This window comes from Oxyura jamaicensis, chromosome 4 (assembly GCF_011077185.1).
Source record: "Oxyura jamaicensis isolate SHBP4307 breed ruddy duck chromosome 4, BPBGC_Ojam_1.0, whole genome shotgun sequence".
Lineage (NCBI taxonomy): Eukaryota > Metazoa > Chordata > Aves > Anseriformes > Anatidae > Oxyura > Oxyura jamaicensis.
The window spans coordinates 8,009,954-8,029,442 of NC_048896.1; the positions used below are offsets into that span (position 1 = coordinate 8,009,954).

Here is a 19,489-nt window from a genome sequence, read left to right on the forward strand (position 1 = left end):
TATGCATGTTTGAAAGGGCTCGACTCAAATTGAGGTCATGGCTCCTTAGAGCGAAAGGGCAGCCACGTGGTGGAGGAGCTGGGTGGGAGCAGGGCTGGGAGCCGCAGTGGGACACCTCAGGTGCCCTGGCACACGTACGCATCGAGCACCAGATGTCGGGTCCTGCTGGGCATGGGGTGGCGTGCTGCAATGGGAATGCCATGGCAGGTCCCCCAGCTGATTTCAGCCGTTTGAGCCCTCATGCAGCAGGCGGGGGTACTAAAGGGTCCTCCCCAAGCCATGTGTTCCCGCTGCGGCGCTGAGCCTCTGCAAAGCGTCTTGTGGCGCTCCGCTCTGTGTGGAGGATATGATGACAAATGAAGTGCGTGCTTATATTTCCTTCTTACAAATACATCCTTACCACCCTTGGGGTCTGGAGATTGTGGTGATGGCCTTCAGTGTAACCAGGTCGGGTAACTGCAGGAGTCCCCCAGCATTTGCAGCATGTGCTGGGCGTCACCACGGGCGCTGGTGTGACAGACGCTCTGTTATTCTAAGCATTAGTGTTGGTGTGCATTTTACACATTATAGCACTGCATTATTTAAAGGTAATGCATTATTAAACGCTGTTCTCTTCGGCATGGAGAACAGGTCACTTCCTGCGATTCCTGCTGCTCTGCGAGCATTGTTTAGGATGCTGTCTCTTATGTAATCCTTGCAAGGTGATGTCTGAATAATGGATTGTACTACAACAGAGTTGATTAATAACAGTGCTCCACTAGCAAGGAATTTTAGAGAAATATGTGTAGAAGACATCTATGTTGCCATACTCAGTTTGTTCCTGCCTGAGTGTGTGGAACCAGAACAATCATTACTTACTTAATAACGATGTGCCTCCTAAAATAAAGGGCTGTAAATTCATTTTTAAGCCCGTAATCATATTTTCTGCTGTGGGAAGAGTGAGGGAGCAGGGAATTGTCTCTTTCACATCTTTCTAACAAAATATATATAATGATTACAAGCATATAATAAGAATGTTTGTCCTAGCTAAATGTGTATTCTCTTTTGTTAATCAGTACTCGTTTGAGAGTGTGCCATAGAGTTTGTGGAAAGCAATGCAATCGGTTGAGTAGTGTGGCAGATTTAAATCAGTAATAAAAGCCCTGGGGAAATTAACAAGACAAAACATTAACCACAGACTAAACATTAACATATATTAGCATTTTTATTACACCTGTAGAAATGGTAAATGTGCTTGGTTACTACTATTAAAAAGTTTATGTTCTATCCCACATCATCACAATGTATATTTTGTTTTAAGCCCTTTAGAATTTAATTAAGCTGATTTCTATAGCAGCATTTGATTAATAGACTTCAGGTTCACTTTTATGGTGACTTAGAAGATAAAGAATGCATTTGTACCCTGTTTATAATGCTAATGATACGTGTGACATTTAGCAGAGTGGGCTGTGAAAAAGAAATGTGGAAAGGGGAAGAAGCACCAGTGCAGGCAGCCGTGTTCCAGTTTTTGGAGTTACTGGCCAAACTGGCTTCCCGTGTGGGATGAATGATGCTCAGAGGTTTGAGGGTACCAACAATGGCAGCACATTTTCTTGATGTCTTTGATACTCTGATCTGTGTGAAGCTGCACACTGTAGCAAATCACCGTTTCAGAGTCTGTATTCAAATCAATTATAATAGTTAATTGCTTTTCACTTTAATGTGCGGCTTCTCCCAAAGGAAACTCAGAAATAGGTATAAAATGACATATGTGAACTACAGAGAGCGGAGAAGATTGCAGGAGGAAATCTTTAAAAATGAGACCATCCCCTTGGGGGGCGGAGGGGGAGGTGGTACTGTGTCTTCCTGGAGAACGAATCTTTAAGCAGAAGAGTTCACAGAGAAGGCAAATGGAAACTCCACGTAGAGTTTAAGCAAAGGTTAAGTACAGCAAGCTGTCCTTTAGAGCAGAGTGGAGCTTGTGGTCTGAACAAGAAGCAACAGCAGCAGGTATCCAACAATGTCTAATGCCCTCTTATCTTCCAAGGGAGAGTTGATTAGCTTTTTTTTAAAGCTTCCAGGTAATTACTTTTAGAACGCTTTCTCTCTGAAAGGAGATGCTCAGATTGGTAGTGAGGATCACGTGCTACTTCCCATTTTTTCCCCAGCTAGTTTTGCTTGCCAAGGTCCAAAAGGCTTTCCCCTGAACAGCCACCCTGCCTCGTGGAGTGGCTGTGGTGGTGGTCCCGGTGCTGCCATCCTGCTGCTGGGTGCCCGCAGGGGGTTGCTCTCCGCCAGCTGCACTGAGGCTGCGATGCTTCGTGCAGAGCTCGGTGCTGTGGTCATTATCCTTCTTTTAGTATCATTTAATTGTAGCCCAGTGGTCCCAGTTTCCATTGGCATGTGGGCACCCACGTGCACCAGTGCTGTGCTTTGCACCTTTGCACTTGGATAAAGTAGCTGCGGTGGCAGATCTGCTCCCCTGGCTGCTCACAGCGCATCACTTCCATGTGGCCGCAAGCAGGTTCCCTGCAGTCCTCAGGCACCTCTTACTCTAAATTAATGAGGAAGCATTAAAATGGGCTGATCGCGCTGCTCCATTAGGGTTTTCCCTGGGCTCCTCTCAAATCAATGCTCCCTCTGAAGCTGCAGCATTACCTGGCTCCCAGGGGCGTTCAGAGCCAGCTGCCTCCTGCCTGGTGTGGGGACTGGCCCCAGACAGGAGGCTGCAGGGATGGGTTCCCCGAAGCTGTGAGGAAGAAATTGGGGTGGCTGGTGGGAGGTCGAGTGTTCCCCCTGCACCTGTGCCATGCTCACTTGGAGGAGGCTAATGCAATGAAGGAATTAGTATGTTTATTAATGAGTCAGGGCAGAGAAACAGCTTTGGCTGTTACAAGCCCCCAAAGCCACCAGGAGTTTAGAAGTCTGGGGAGTTGGGAGGGGTTTTGCTTACATTGTGTGTCCTGACAGCAGTTTTTGGTGGAGTGGCAGATTCTCCTAAAACTAAGTAAAAAAACAACAACCCATTCCATCCCCCAACCCCAAACAAACAAACAAACAAACAAAACCACCCATGCCATTTTATTGTTTTTGTGGCATGATGTTTCAGGCTGCAGCCTGTTCTGGGACAGTGCATGTATGTGATGAGAAATGAGACTGCACTGCACAGCTCTTGCACTGAATATACTTTAGATAAGGACTCGTGTGTGTTTATGATGCCTCTGATAGCACTCAAAGCTGCAGAGCCCAAGGACAAGAGCTGACAGCTTCATTCTGTCAATTTGCTTTGAATTCCACATTCATAATTTCGCAGCAGGAGGCAGCCACCTATTCCTGCTGTTGCTCCACATTAGCCTGGCACACGTGGTTTGATGTGCCACCTTCCTCTGACTGTCACTTGCAGGGTGAAAGAAAGAGCTTGGGGAACTGAGTCTGTGTGTTTCTTAGCTTGCAGCTGGGACTTGGAAAAGGGGAAAGAAGGAAACATGATTTCTGAGATGTTTCACAGGACCACTTGTGGCCCAGAAGACTTTGGCAGATGGTTTGTGAAAGTCTTTCCCCCCTTGTAAGTGCATGCGATTCTGCCCCTGCAAATGAGCAGGCAATCTGTTACTTCTACGTTCTCTCACTTTGTTTAATGTTCAAATCCCAGACGGATTTTTGACTAAAAATGACAGTCATTTGGCCGTGACTTCACAAGATGGGCTGCAGGTTTATCTTTTTTTTCTGAGAAGGTTAATTGGTCCTTGAATAAATAATTAAGTAAAAACCTGCATATCCTGCTCAAACTTTCCAGCTTCTAGCCACGAAGACTTCATATGCTGCCCCATTTCAGGGCCACGGTTGTGGGAAGGCCTGTGTGGTTTGCAGCTCCATCCCTTATAGGTTCCTGCGATGCCCCATTGCTGCGTGGAGCCCAGAGCCAGCGGCTGAGGGAGCTGCAGGTCCAGTTTGGCTCTGCCCGGGTACAGCTCTGGTGCTCGGCCTGCCCTGCAGCGAGGTCACACAGCCCTGGTCTGCCCGGGTGCTTTGCTTTTTGAGTGCTGTCTCAGATGGTGCCATTGTCCCTGCTGTCACTCGGGCCCTCCTCTCCCATTCAGCACGCTTCAGCATCCTTGAAAAAAAGCCTTGATCCTGGACTTGCTCTTCTTGGAGTTCAATAGGCTTCACCAGCTGAAAGGCGGGCTTTCAAAAGGAAAGGGGGGCTTTTCAGAGCTGGGGAAAAATCAAAGGGAATCAACACCAATGGCTGCTTAAAATAACCGACCTTTTCCTGCTTCTCTCCTCTGCTTTGCATTCCTGTGCAGAGCATGGGTGCGGCGGTGGAGCTTTTGTTGTTACTTTTGTGCCCTCTGTCCCACAATGTTTGCATATCCGTCATTTCCCCATGGCAGGTCCCCTCTCTGCAGACTCCACAAGGCTCAGAGGGCACCTTTTGGGCATGAGGTGTGCAGGGCCCTGTGTGTCTTCCTGCTCTCCTGCCAGTCTGCCCATTGCAGTGGTGGTGACGCCAGCCAGCACAGAGTGCAGGACATGGCATGGCAAAGGACAGAGCCTTTTGTGCATCAGCCAAGGTTTGGAGGGAGGCTGGACTCTTTTATTGGTACCACTAATAAGTTTGGAAAAATGGGTGTGTTTTCAGGCATACAAACGCTTCCAAGGATGTCTCACTTCTTGTTTCTCCAGGCTCCTTTTTCCTTGCAGTGCACCTGGGTTTAACTTGTGCTGCCTCTGGACGTGGTCCCCTGGCTGTGCAGAGGCCCAGCATCTCCATCCCGTTTGGCCAGCCCTTTGCCCCGCAGTGCATCCTTGCCTTGTGCTGCTCTGCTGTTTTCAAGCAAAACAGCCCAAAATGTGGTGTCTGTTTTTCTGACTCCTTTCCCACCTGTGGTTTTTAAGCCTGCCCCGTGATTTGGCGAGGGCTTGATATATTCTTCTGCAGGACCTGGGTTTGGCAAAGCAGAGAGGAAACAGCCAACGGTGGGCAGTGGAACAAAAGGGAAGATGCTGCAGAAACTCTGCCGGCAGCTGCAGGAGGAGCTGCTTGGGGAGGGAACCATGGGTGCAGAGGGGACCAGAGGGTGCCCCTTCCCACCCTGCTGCAAACCAGAAGCTGCAGTGCCTGGCTCCCTGTGCTCCTGCGCACTTCCTCCCTTACTCTGTATTGTACAGCAGCCTGAGCAAACAAACTGTGCTGCTCTTGATAATGAAACAGGTGACATTACTAATTTATTTGCCCACCCAAATGCAGGATGTAATAGAACGGAATTAATCTGTTCTCCTCACACATCAGATGCTTGTAGCTTTGGGCGGTGGGGGTGCTTTTTGCCTCTGGTGTGTTGCTAACTGGTAGTTTAGCTGGCTGCTTCAGCGCGATGCAGGGCGAAGATAAATGAGGTGCTGCTAGGAATGGATGTTTTGTAGGTATGTGGTTGGTCCCAGGCCTGTATGTGTGCGTGGTGGGATAAGGCTCAAGGGAAATGGTGTTGGCTGGAGTGCCTTTGTCATCCCTGAGTCTTCTTCACAGCAAGGCATGACAGATTCCTGCAGAAGTAGCCTGGGGTGGTTCCAAAGGCAAGTTTTCCAGCACTGAGCAGGCCTGGTGGTGATGTGGTTGGATGGTTGGTCCCTCATTGCTTTCCTAGAGGAGATGGGCACAAATTCACCCACAGCAGGGACTGCAGCAGTGCCGAACAGCCGGCACTGAGTCATGGGGCAGTGGCCGTGCAGGAGAGCTTTAATGAGGCATTTTGGATTCTCACCACTGCAGCCACTCACCAAATCATCTGTATGCTAATGAGCTAATTTGTGTCATTAACAGAGACCTGTTAATCAAGACCTCCCATGGCATGACTCGGCTGTAGCAATAATGCTTGCTGTATTTTAGGCCATGTTTTTCTTTCTTTCCTTTTTTTTTTTTTTTTAATTAGCAATATGTATGACGCTTATCCCTTGGTACCTGCAGCGAAGGCTCTGCAGATGCTGAGCTGCCTTGAGCTGTAGGATGGAGGTCTTGGAATTCGTATTTGGAGGGAAGATGTTTCCTAAAAATCTGGCTAGAGAGGTGGAGCATAGCATCACAAGGTGCTACAAGTAGCAGGGAATACCTTAAGGCCCCCTTCTGCCAGCATGAGTTTAACCTGACACATGGGAGCTCTGTCAGGCATGCCTGCGGCTGTGAGGAACCCCTTGATGCCCCAAAATGTTTCCTGACTTTTCCTGCCTTCCCTTCCGCAGAGGGGGTGCTCATACAAGAGCTGGTTTGCATCCTTAGGGCAATACTTTGCTTTGACAGTGGTGTATAAATGGGAGGGAGCAGACTGACCATCATCCTGACCTGCAAACCAGGGCTCAGCAGGATGGGGGTGCTCAGCCTGTGCCTTTGTGTACATCCCTGCCGAGGGTGTGGTGCAGGACTGTCACACCCCATCTCTCTCAGGACAGGCCACTTCACCTTCCAAGGTGAGATGTGTGATGTCTTTAAAAGGCTTCAGTCAGAAACAAGTGGGTCCATACTCGCAGGGAGAACAAGTGCTTTGGTGTGTTCTCTGCTAACTATCTCACTGTAAAATTTGAAACTACCTTACACATGGTGACTGAAGTGAAAAGTAACTGAGGGTCCTAAATTGCTTTGAGAGCAATTTGGGCACTTTGGGGTTGGTGGAGGTGGGCAGCAGCATATGGGTTCCTAGCTCTCCTGTATTTTTATTGCATGTCATTTTAAAGAGTTGCTGTGCCAGGTGGCAGTGTGCATCTTAGCTGTCTTCCTGCAGTTTTTCTGGCCGTGAAAATTCCTCATGCTGCTGTGTTTGTGTTTTCCAGATTAGCCGGTTGTGTGGCCACGCTCAGCAGAGGCAGTATCGATCAGCTAATTACCCTGAAGACCTCTTTATTGACAAGAAAGTCCTGAAGGTGACTCACATAGAGCCAGAGGAAACTCTGGCGAGCAGGAGGAGGTGAGAGTGCTCGAGCTGAACACGGTGCCTGCAGGATGCGGTGCAGGGGCAGTTTCTCTATGGGGTGGCCCCATGGAGGGGGATGGAAGAGCCCCGTTTTTCCCTTACTGCTTGTAGCTGGTTTTGACTCGGAACATCAGAGTTGCTCTGGGACTGACTGTGAAGCACAGCAAGGTGTCTACACCTGTGTTTTCTCACCCAATGCATCTACGCTGATATTATTTTTTTTAACTTATAAAACTGCCCCCTGCTTTTCATCTTTGTTTTGCTTCTGTGCAATGCGCCAGGCACGGCACCGAGGCTCATACACAAAATGCCATGTCTGGGTTTCTTGGGCATCGCTACAGTGCCAAATATGCTCACAGGTATAGTTATAGGTGTAAATGGTAGCTCTAGACTAAATAATTGCATGAAACAGCATGTAGGCTAGGGGACCTATTGCACTTTATTTCTGTGCAGTCTTTTACAGTAGTTCAGGAATGTTAACAGCCTTTTTCTTTGACTATTTTCAAAGCGAAGCAGGTGCCGCCACTCCTGGCATTGCAGCCTGTGCTTCCTTCCTGCAGGGCTGCACTCTGTAAAAAGAAGCTGTAATTCAGTGGGCTCATGCTGCTGTGGTAGGGGAAGCAGCTCCCTGTGCATCCCCCATGGATCTGACACTGCATCGGGAAGCGTGCTGTGCTTTTACTGCTATCTTGAATATGAAAAAAATCTCTGCAGAAGAGAAAAGGGCAGATTCAGCCCTTTTTGGAACTGGGGATGGACTAACTTGGATAGATTTTCCTTTACAGAGCAACAGGGCCACATTCCTGATACAGTTCCCATGAGATAGCACTAGGGCTTGCATTCCTCCCTTGTCTTGACATGTCGGAGGGTTACACAGCCCAGGCGCTGCTGGGGATGTCGTTTGAGGGCTGTGCAGACTAATGAAATCTGCTGCAACAAACTACATGAGCTCATACCTGCAGATACGGAGGAGTTTCTCCTTTGTCCTCTCTGCCCTCGCTGAGAGAGCCCTGCTGGGAGCTGTGCTCAGCAGGAAGGTTTTCTTCTGTCCGTTCTCCCTGATGCTGCTGGGGTCTGTGGGATGGGGAGCAGGGCTGTGCCGGGGAGGAGGTGAGGAGCTGGGGGCAATGTGCTGTGTAGGACCTGTCCTGCTTAGGGCTTGGCAGAGCTGAAGACCCAGGGCTTGCTTCATTGTGCTTGGCAAGAGGTTGGACCTCTCTCCACACGGTAAGCACAGTGCAATATGTGACTGTAGGAGATGCTTGTCCAAAGCACACCTTAGATGTATGCAGGGAGGCTGTAGGCTGAACTAGCAGCCCTTTGGAAAGGCTTTGGACTCTCCAACCAAACCGTTGGCTATTGGCATGGCTAGGGACAGACGGGTTGATGCTTGCTGGGTGCTGGCAGGCTGTGTTGTGGTGGGTCTGGGGAGGACTTGGGTTGTCTCTGTGTGCTGCGAGCTCTGCCTGCACGGCTGTGTTGATCTGATCCAGGCAGGATCACAGCTTGGTAAGCAAAAACCAGGAGCCTAGCAAGCAGGCTGCCTTCCCTGGCTCTGGGGCGGCTTTTCCTTGTTTCGCCTGCCCCCAACTGGCAGCCGGGAGCTTGGTCTGGAGAAGAGACCCCAAGTGTCCGGGAACCCCAGCAAATCCCTGCCTGGGGAAGTGGGAGAGGGTTGGAGGGAGTCTTTGTGCTCTTTGCAACATTTACCTAAGTAACTCCGCTGGTGTTTCCTGGTGAAAGTGGCCAAGTGCCCCTTTCCTTTGCAAGGGGCAGACCTGGGCTGGGAGGACCATCACATCCCATGTCTGCAGCCCCTGCCCCATTTCTGGCTGCTCGCAGAGCCCTGTGTCAGCCCATGTCATGGGTGCAGCCGGATCTGTGGTTCTGCAGGCTCCTGCTCCCCCAGTCCTGCCTTCCTGGGGCAGACCTGCGTTCCTGAGTGTAACCTGCCCCTTTGAATGCCAGCTCTGATCCCGTAGCCAGCTTGGCATATGTCTATAAATCATGCATCTTTGAGAATGCAGCATGAAAACCATCATTACCCATCTGCACAGGTCTCTGTGCTGAGAGTGTCTGCTCTGATCTGCCACCGTGATCGTCTTTTCTTCCTTTGACTGAGAATCATTTTTTTCCCCTTTCTTCCAGGGAACTCATTATGAAGCTGAAGTCTCATAGCAATTTTTACAGCAGCTTGCCAGAATATATCTGCAGCCACAGCTCTGCTGTTCAGAACGACACTCTTTGCTGGAACGGACAAGAAGTCGTGGAGAGGTGAATCATGTCTCCCTTCCCCTCCCTTTCCCCAGCACTGCTCATCTTGAGTTAACCAGGTGCAGGAGCGGTCTCTGGCCAGGACATTGCCCGTTCCCTTAAACCTTTAAGAGAACTGGTGTCTACTTGTGCTGCAGCTCAGCTCGATGAACAAAGCTCATGTGAAGGGGAGAAGTGGTCGTGTGCCGCCCTCCACTGAGCTTTCTGTGCTCTGCTGTGAAAACCCTGTAGCTACAACCATTTTTTTGGTTATTGTTTTTGTGGTGGGTTGGTAGCAGTGAGAGAGAAAGGGGAGATGCAGCAGCTCAGCACAGCGCTGCTCCCTGGGAGGGTGCACCCAGGCACTAGGGTGGCTCTTCCGGAGCAGCAGTAGGTGTGCAGAGGGTCATGTGCAGAGGGTTTGGAAAGTGTCCTGGTAGTGATGGTAAGGTGAATGAAGGCAGGCAAGAACAGGATTAATAGCATAAAGGGAAATTAAGTGTTAATAGAAATGGAGCATTCCCGTGCAAAAAATGCCCCTTAGGAATGTTAAAGAATGTGGAAATAGAACTTGGAAGTGTTTTTTATAATTATACATAAATCTTCTCTAATAACCCTACTCTGCAAAGCATCGTTTGCTATTAAGTAGTTTGCATAAGGGAAGAAATAGAAATAAATTCAGGAAGTTGTGAAATGTTGAAATATTAATTATGACTTCTCGATCAGTAACCTCCGGTGGTAATTAGCCTGCACTTGCAATACTGACCTGAAATACTGAAGGGACCAAAATAGCATCAATATGTATTTTTAAAAAATTACTCAAGCATCTAACATCACACACTTTAATAAAATGTACCTACTTTCTACTTTGCCTAGGGAAAAATGTGTCCTTTATCTGTACCTATTTCTGGGAAATCTTGAGCTTCTTTGCCTAAGAGAAGTGCAGCTGGAGGGGAAAAAAAAAATCAATATTGCCTCACTGGTTGTTAATTAAAAATAAATAAATCTCAAAACAGTACCACAAACACTGCAGTTTTGCGGGGGGCGGGGGGGGACACCTATGGTGAGATCTCTGCTTACAGAAGTTTGCCAGGGCCCTGCTCCAAGCGTTGCTGAAATCACTGCTGGGTGAAGCGGCAGCAGTGGAAAAATGGTAAGTTCACATCCTCCGACAAATGTAAGCTCAATGTTATTTGCAGATTAAAAAATGGTTTTAGATGATAGCCTGTCTTAGCTCTTTGCTGGGAATACCAGTAGACTGTCAAAGGCAGAGATGTCACCCTAGATCTTCTGCCACCAAGCTGGGGCATTTGTGGCATGATATGGCAGGTCACATAGGTGCCACAGCATGCAGATGGGGCAAGGCAAGGAGAGGATAAAGTATATATACACAAGGGGGTTACCATGTTTTCAGCCCTCAGCTGCCTGGCTATTACATTGAGGATACATCCTCTGCTCTTCTTGAAGACACTGCCTTTCCACCCCTCTCCTCCTTTCCCCCACTCGCATTTATCATGCCAATGTAGCCACCTCTCCCAGTTCCTATGAAATAATAATAACAGCTCCTTTGCAGTCAGAATTTTTTTTTCATTTTTTTTTTTTTTCTGTGAGATGAATGTGAAAACCCCCACCCCCTTCCTGTGCCATGGAGGGAACACATCTGCCCTGGACAGGAAAACTTGTTGGCTGGGCACAAAAGTGGTAAGGATGGCTGCTTGCATGGAGGAAGAAATTTGAGCACCCCTGCAAAGGCAGGATGTTTGGTACGGAGGGCAAATTGATGCACAAAATGGAAATAGCTGTTGCCCCTTGAATTCCTAGACTTCCCTGCCGCTTATTTCTTTCTTGCCATGCATTTTTAGCATGTGCACCTGTAATGCTTCCCAGGGTGACCCTCTCTTCTCCATAAGCTACTAAAGTCTGTCATATGTGGCAGTGTTTCTGCTGATGAAACTACAGGATAAAACTCAGCAAAATAAAGCTGAACTAAGGCTTCATTTGCAAAATATGTTTCAAGTTGAAAGAAATGTAATTAAATCATATCTTGAGCCAATTGTGCTGCTTCACGTGGAGCCAAAATGGTCAAAACTGAGAGCTTCAGGTGTTTGGGCTTCCCAGCATGGTATCTTTTTCAGAGAGTCTGAGAGGATTCCTGAAAAAAAGGTAACAGTGTTTGAGTACCCCAAACCACCAGTTTTTTCAGCCTTTTCCCCAAGAGGGAGCCAATCAACTGTTCATTACATAGATCTTTCTTAAACTGCTCTGAGATTGCCTGTTAAATACTTGAGTTTCTGGCACAGATACAGTAGTCCTCCTGCTGGACTAATATGCAATTGTCGGTCATTCAAATGCCAGCTTGTTGCTTTTTACAAGAAACTTGGTGTTTTTGAATCCCTTGTATTAATTTCAGGAAGCTGACATTGTAGTTTGTTCCCTATCTGTTACAGCTGTCAAACAAGGGGCTGATTTCTCTAGGATTTTTACATATAAAATATGCTTTGTATTGTCACATTTCCATGTTGCTTTATTGGATACTGGCTTTGGAGGATGCTGACAGGAGAGATGCTCATTCCTTGCACTTAACCTGAGCTGCTACTCCTGTGTTTTTTCTGAATCATTGTTTACTCTGTCCTGTTTATCCCAGTGCTTTGTTACCGGCAGAGAGTCACCATGTCCTGGACTGGATGGGCTCAATGCTTTTTCACTGCATCTCATTTCCCATTTTGCGCCTTGCACCATTCTCAGTTTCCTCCTTGCCCTTAACTCTCTCTGCCCCAACCGACCACAGCACGTGCATTTGGCACTCTGAGGCACTGCAGCCAGCAGTGCTTTTCTCGTCATACAGCAAATTGGGAGCAAGGTCTGACTGTATGTGGGCTCCGTTCTTGTTTCATCCTTGCCTCTGCTGCATCCCACCTGCGCGGTGCAGTCCCTAGTAACCCCCATGAAGTCGAGAGCTCTGAGGATCTGCTTGGCAGAGGGCTTTCCACATCTGTCTTTGCAGCAGGGATGATATGCAATGTGCTCTGCTGATGGGTCAGCATCACTCACCCTGCTTTGTATATTTTAGCATTTTTTAAAAAATGATTAATTCCACACTTTCTTTTACAGTGTGGTCCTTTGGCCACCTCACACAGTTCTCCTTGTTGGACCACTTAATAGCAAGAATTTGTCCTCCTTCCTGAGGTTTGGTCTGTGAGGTGGTAGCTTGCTAACATTCTCTTTTGTGTGTTTAAGAAATGGTGCTGAGACCTGTCAGAAATATGTTGCAAATGCTGGTGACTGTATAAGGACAACAGATTTCTATGGTCACGTACTAAGAAGCACCTGTGTCTTTTGCTGTGCTGTTGCTGTGTGGTTGAAGAACATAAACCAAAGCAGGAAGGGAAAAGAAAAGGCATCAAATTGCTGCTTTTCAAACTTTACAAAGTGTGCAAAAATGTTCTATGCTTTTATGAGAAGCCACAAATGTTCACAGCAAAAGCTGCACGTGGCACACTCCACCCCTTGTCAAGAACTTGTGAGGGGTTGTAGTGCTTTGATGTTTGTGGTAGCTGGTGGCTGGACCTGCTGGATCTTCCTCTGGCCCTGTGCATCCCTGTGCACCTCTCTGCAGCTTTTTGGGGCTCAATTAACTGGCAGGCACTTCTCTGAGATAGCAGAGGGCTGGATGTACAGACACGGTGGGTGTGCCATAGCTTAGGCCTGCCTAAGCAAGGGTTGTTGTCATGCCCTTCCTTGCCTCCGTTTGTCTCCTTGCCCTGTCCTTCTGCCTGTCCTCATGCTGGTGAGATGGATTTATGCTGAACTGGAGACAAACTGATACTCCAAAGCAAAACTTCTGCTGGATCCTGGCTCTGCCTGCCCATGTTGAGGGTTGCCAGCTGCAAAGTGAGTTGGGGGCTGGGGTGGATGGGTAGGAGTGAGAGCTGGGAGAGCTGGACTGCGCCTGTGTCCTAATAGTGTGGGGCTGCTGGTTTTGTGCAGTGCAAAATTACAAATCTGGTGTGCTCAGTTGCCAGGAGGCTTTGTGTCAGCATGTGTGTTAGACAGCTAGCTGCATGGATGGGAAACAGGCAAATGAGGGCATGTGTTGTCCAGCTTCTCTTATCCCTTTCTCCGTACAACACAGACTGAAAACAGAGGATGATTCCTATCACAGAAGTCCCATCTGAATAATTAGCTTGTGTAAAGACTTCAACTTAAGTCAAGTGGGTGTTGAGATATTGAACTCATCTCAGTTTCTGTGGGAGTTAGGCATCTAAATCTCAGAGGTGATTTGAACCTTATATATAGTATCAGGCTTTTGCAGCATTTAATACTAAAAGCCTATTAAAATCTAGATTCTCAGTTTAATAATCTGCTTACAGTAGTATATTCCTTTCCAGCTGTTATTAATAGAATGACAGCAACATTTGCCCGCTGCAAAACTTGTAAGTACATTAAGTATTGCTGTTAGATATTGCCATTTCCAAATTGTTCAAGACAAACTTGTACATTAATCTAAATTATCCACATAACTCTTGTTCTCTTTATACCAATTCCAAATTAATATATTTTTAGCACCTTGCCAGATTCTTTTCTTCAAGCTAGAAGTCTCAGATTTCCCTGTTTTTGCCAACATACTGTGGTTTGTTTTAATCATACAAATCATAAACAATGAAAGCACAATTGGAAGCAAGGGAGAAAAATGAGATTCTGTAATTGGAACAAAGGAAATTCCATGCCAGCAATAACCCTTTAGCTCATGAAGGGCTTGGTTATTTCTGGCAGTGCTGCAAAATATCTGATACAATGGAGTTCCCAAAGAGGGAGGCTGTATAACTTTTCAAGCACATAAAACACAGCTTTGTAGCAAATGTAAGCTATAATGAAAGGATAGTAGGCAAATCCAGTCGGTTATTGAGTGGCCATAATTGTTTCCAGAGTATTGCAGAAATGAGGATCATGAATCTTCCTATATTAAGCCTGCTGCTTGGTCTCAGATTTAACCAATTCTTCCAAAATCTATTTGTCTTGAACTTTACTGAACTGATGTAAGAAAGGAGGGAGTCTTCAGGCTGTCCTTTTACACTTTAAACTCCCATTGTTTTGCTATGAATATTACAGTATTTGCTTTTCTTACTGGAGACTTCACATTTAATAAAAACTAACATCTGTTGCACACTTACTGGCTGTAGTGTATGATATAGGATGGCTTGGAAGAGGCAGCATTTCTCTTTGGCAAGAAACTAATACAGCAGGCTCTTGGAGGGCTCTCACGGTAGGGAGACCAGGCTGCGAGGAAGTTGATATTTGGGAATGCAGCAGAAAATGTCTTTTTTATTTAGGTCCAAATGCTCCCCACTGAGAGCATTGTATTCTCCTGGTTGCTTTTGAAGAAACTTTCTCAGAGCTGCTGGTGGTGTAAATTGGCTGGGGCACTGTGAACTCTGCAATGGCTGCAAGTGCTTGCTGTAGCACACTGTAAGCTGGGAAGGCACCTGAGAACCATGCACCTCACCTTTCTCCTGCTGCCTGCACCCCCGTACAGCCAGTGCCTGCATTTGGTCAAGTGATGTTGGGACCATGTACCCTGAGTGAAAAGGGACAGCTGGGGTGGACACATTCTCTCTTCAGAGAGGAAGACATCAGGGGAAAAAGATTATCACGTCTTCTTGGAGGCTCGTGGACTCATCCAGGGCTTGCTCCCTGGTTGCAGGGTGCAATATGAGGGTTGGAAGCAGCTCTTTCAGCATTTTGGCTCTTCTTGCCTCCTGTGTGATAAGGACGCAGTGTTGCCAGCCTGTGTGAACTTATTCTGAAATGCTGAAGTTGATCTGTAGCCAGAAGGGTAGAAGGGTAGTAGCCAGAAGTCAAAGCAGCTGTGAGTTGGTACAGGTTTGGAGAGGCTGGTGAGGCTGATGGGATGCTTGGATTATTTCTCTGGTGGTGAGAGAACATCTACCTTTTTTCTTACTCCTTGCTTGCCCTTTTTTCAGTCTCCTGGTTTCAAAAGAGGCAGAATTTGGCCAATTGAGTCCAAACAAGCTCCAGTCCATCCCAGTTTAAAGTCTCTCCTTTTTCCTCTGAAAGGAAGGGTGTTACCATTTTTAATGCTATCTGACTGTGAAAGGGGAGTTGGGGAGTTGTGTGTAGAAGTCTTTGCAGCCAAAAGCAATGGGAGTGTGTGTGGGAAGGTGTTTTATTCAAATAAAAGCCTTACTTAATGTAAGGCCTTAATGGTTTTAAAAAAATAAAAAATAATCTTTGACAGATGTACACCTCTCCAGGACTGAGCAGATCAGTGGCTGTATAATCAGGACTCCATTTTTAAACGTCTAAAAGGGTGCACTCACACCGTTGGGTTAATAGTCGTGAGTCTCTGGGCCACTCCCTCATGAAACACAGCTTTCGGGGACTGCAGCTGGTGGAAATACTGCTCTCAAGCTCAGCCATGAAGTCCTGTGACGTGAAGCTTCTTTTCTTATAGGGTAGCCCTGTCTTGTAGCAGTCCGTGCTGTTTGTCTCTCATCCGCTCCCTCAAAACAAGTATGATTCAGTGAGCAGAGACAGTAGAGAAAGAGTCTGCAAAGGATGCCATGCTCTTTAAATTATGCAGCTGTATTTGAGTAAATACTTTACAACTGGAAGGCAAGCATAAATTAATTGTTACTTGAATGAAAAACTTATTTTCCTTTTTCTAAAAGGTGTAATTCTTTGTTTGACTTAAAGGATTACTTTCTTTAAATCATGTGTCAGACATTGCAGTAACTCATCTCTAAGCATAGTATGGCCAAGTAGGGTGAACACAATTTACATTTATTGCCATATTTTTAAATAGCATTTGTCATCTTGTCTTCATTGCTCTGAATCAAAAGCCTGGAAAGAGCTGCATTGGGACTGGAATGACCAAACATTCACTGGAGATGTTTGTGGATGGTGGGGAGAAAGGGAGAAGAAAAATCCCTTAATGTGACTTCATACTTTGACATTTACAGTTGGTGGATGAAGAGTATGAAGGGTCTATACCTGTGCTATCCCCACAGAAAACCTCAGGTAATCAGTGTTTTCATCAGGTGGTTGTCTTTTAAGTTGTTCTTAGTGAGGGCTACGTGACATTTGTCTTTGTAGAATACCATGACCCCAGCAAGAGCCCGTGCCCAGAAAGCCCAGGCAAGGAACTGCTGCTGACTGACACTGAGGCACATCAAAAAGGAAAAATATTTTGGGCTTCGCTTATGAAGTGGAAGCCAGACCATGCTCATATTGCAACACTGATATCCCTTCAGTTCAGGGACCCCCAAGACCAAGGAGTGGACTTTAACCACTGTGCATTTACTGTTCAGTGCCGGTGTCACTGGTGGAGGTGTATGGTGGGTTTGGTGGAGTGGCTCTAGCACCCTGCAGAAGGGGCTGTTTTATTGGCATATGCTGAAAGTGGCTCGGATCTCTTCTTACCTGAGCCATGGCTGGGGAGCATGGGAGGAAGGTGATGCTGATGCTTTGCAAGAACCCACCTGCCTTTTAGTGACTTGATGGGACGCAGGGGAGCTGTGGTTTTTCCTGTGTGTGGGCTGTGCTGGGACCCCCTCATTGTCCAGCTCTTTGGGGTCCCCAAAGGTATCTCTCTGCCATGTTAGTCCTTAGAGGCCTGGCTGCTTGGCCCAGGCTGCAGAGAGGGGTGCCAGCTGCCTTTTCAAGTTTTTCTGGCATCTCAGGAATGTTCATCCCTTGCTGAAGCTACATTTCAAAGTCTTTAACCCTTGGTTTGGCCGCATCCCACGTGCCTGAATGTGCGCCAGCCCATGCCGCTTTCTGACAAGGGGGCGCTGATATCCACCTCTCACTCAAGGTCTCGGCTTGGCAGCGTGAACGCAGCGTGTCCTAAAGCACCTAAGCCATGCAGGAGCGTGTCTCTGGCTCTTCAGATGTCGCATGTCCCCGTGCATCTGCTGCTTTGTGATTCAGTCCCAATATGTGCAGCTTGCAGAGCCTGCTGCTTTGCTGCTTCAAATTATGTGCAATGAGGTAAAGGGTTCATTTGGGGCCTATTATGCCCCCTTGTACCTTGCCAGGTGAAAAACAGCAGGCAGTGGCACTCTGCTTTCCCAGTGGGATTGTTTTAGGTGGAGTTCCTTCTGCAAGCACTTTGAGGTTTGCTTCCTTCTCCCCCAGACTTGTCCCTTGGGGAGTGAGATCTGATGTCCTCATGACTCTGAGGGTGCAGAGGGGTCTCCGCCTTCTCCAGAACAAGTTCTGTCTTTGGACACGTTACCTTGACCTGCTGTAGCTGCGTTCCTCCCTCCTATGTGACATTGTGTAGGCTACAGAAATCCTTTCTGGCAGTTGTTGCTGGGATTTCAGAAAGGGTTTCGCCCACTCAAAACCAGGCTATTAAGTTGCTTTGTAAAACGGCTTAAGAGAGAGACTGTAATAATTTAGGCATGCACCAAACAGGGCATGGTTCTGCTCTTACTAAAACCTGTGGGAGATGTATCTTACCAGTTAAATTGGTTAAACCACAGGAGACTTTTCAACAATATGCTTTAAAGTTCTGTCAGTGTTTTTGAATTAAATTCACAGCAACACCAAAAATGGAAATTTATTTGGCATCTAAGAAGCCACATGCTTTTATAGATGTTTGTGTTCAGCCACCAGATGTGTTTGTCAGCCTGGCACGGTAGCATTAGGTGACTCTGTGACAAATAAGTAGCAGGTTTGATGGTTCGTTGTGCACAAGTGGTTAAAGTGCACAAGTATTTGCAGGGCAGGGCCGATGTGTGCTTGCGGCAGCGCTGTGTTCCCACGAGATGGTGCTCTGAGCCCACGGTCCCACCGCTGGCAGAGCTGTGGGAAGCCAGGCTTTGCCCGGCCGTGGCTTGCTTCAGTCTGGTGTCCAAGCCTGCCTTGCCTCGGCCCCCGTTCTACAAATCACGTAGCTTTCAGCCTAGGACAAACCTCTGATAGCTCCCGGTTCAGGAAAGCACTTACACGTGCTATTATGTCTCGGGTGTAGCTGTATTTTGTACTTGCTAGAACAGTGCCCTGGTGTATGGGGAGTGTGCGGTGCAGTGGGGCGCCGCTGGAGTGCTGAGCGGTCGTGTATGGGTAACTCGTGCTCTGAAAAAGCCTCAGAGTGGAAATCAACCTCAGCACTGCATTTTGGAATGATGTAGATGTTTCAGGCTGGGAGCAGGTTCCTGCTCCACCAGTGTAAATCTGGAGTAGGTTTTATGTCCCTGGATGTCTGACTCTCTCATTGTTAATTAAGAGTTCAAGTACAGCCAACCCCCCAAAGCCTTCTGCGTACCCCAACAGCTGTTGTGGATGAATAACCTCGTGCCTATTGCTTTCTCCCCCAGCAGAGCATTCTCCCTGAGCTGGCCCCACCATCCCTCCTATCTCCCTCCCCTCGATTTAATCCCTGCTGATGTCCTGCTTCCTCCACAAAGCCTGTGGGAGATGGGCTGCCTGTCATCGCGAAGGACCAAGTAGTGGGGAGAGGAAGGGGAGCTGGCAGGTGGGGGCAGTCACCGGGGCTGGTGCTGGGAGCTGGGTATGGATGTGACATGCAGGAGATGAGGCACAGAAAGGAACGCTCATCAAGTTTACCCACGGCACCGGAAAAACAAACATACAGCAAAGCAGACTGATGCTCGGTGTTATCTCAGAAATCTTGCTTTCGTAGGCTGTGCCGGGTTTTGGCAGTGTGTGCTTGGGCTGTCAGCTCTTGGAGATGAGGGCTTGTTTTGTGTTTTTACAGTACCGGGGCCAGTAATTGGGGCTGCAGTGAACACAAACAACCCATGGCTCAGGAAGGCACCGGTGTGCTGCTGTCCTGGCTGTGAGCAGTAAGTGGTAACAGCCACTTACTGTGGTCCTGAAGCCCAGTTTGAGGTTGGTGCAGGCATGCTTGTCTCACGTCCTGAGCGACACAAGCTGTTACCCAGGTACCAGGTGCAGGAGTGCTTTCCTCCAAAGTATGCTGTGATCCCTGTCTTTCCCCTTTCTCCTAACTCTTATCACTCTGATAAACTTTGACATTCCATAGATTTGGCAGCAGTGTATTTACACAGCTTTCCTAGTTGCTCATGAAAAAAACTGAGAGCTGGCTTGGGCACCCTCCTCTGCACAGCATCCCTGCAAGCTGCTTGGGGAGGGTGCCTATGGAGGCTGTCTCTGGTGGTCTCAGCCAGCTCTTAATTTGCTTTACGTGTGCTTTACCGACATGGTGGTACCCGTGTAAATCAGGGTATCGTGTGGTGCGGAGTCCAGCACCACACCAAAGTCAAGGTATGTTCTGTTGAAGCTGT

General features: G+C 47.7%; 1 protein-coding gene across 2 annotated transcripts in view; it reads left to right on the top strand.

Moving 5' to 3' along the window:
• GPC3 (glypican 3) overlaps positions 1-19,489 on the top strand; it is a 145,465-nt gene that overhangs the window by 78,139 nt on the left and 47,837 nt on the right. For both annotated transcript variants that reach the window (XM_035325485.1, XM_035325486.1), the window contains exons 4-5: positions 6,802-6,935; positions 9,090-9,215. In XM_035325485.1, coding sequence (XP_035181376.1) covers positions 6,802-6,935; positions 9,090-9,215 — 260 coding nt within the window. The remainder of the gene's footprint in view (positions 1-6,801; positions 6,936-9,089; positions 9,216-19,489) is intronic.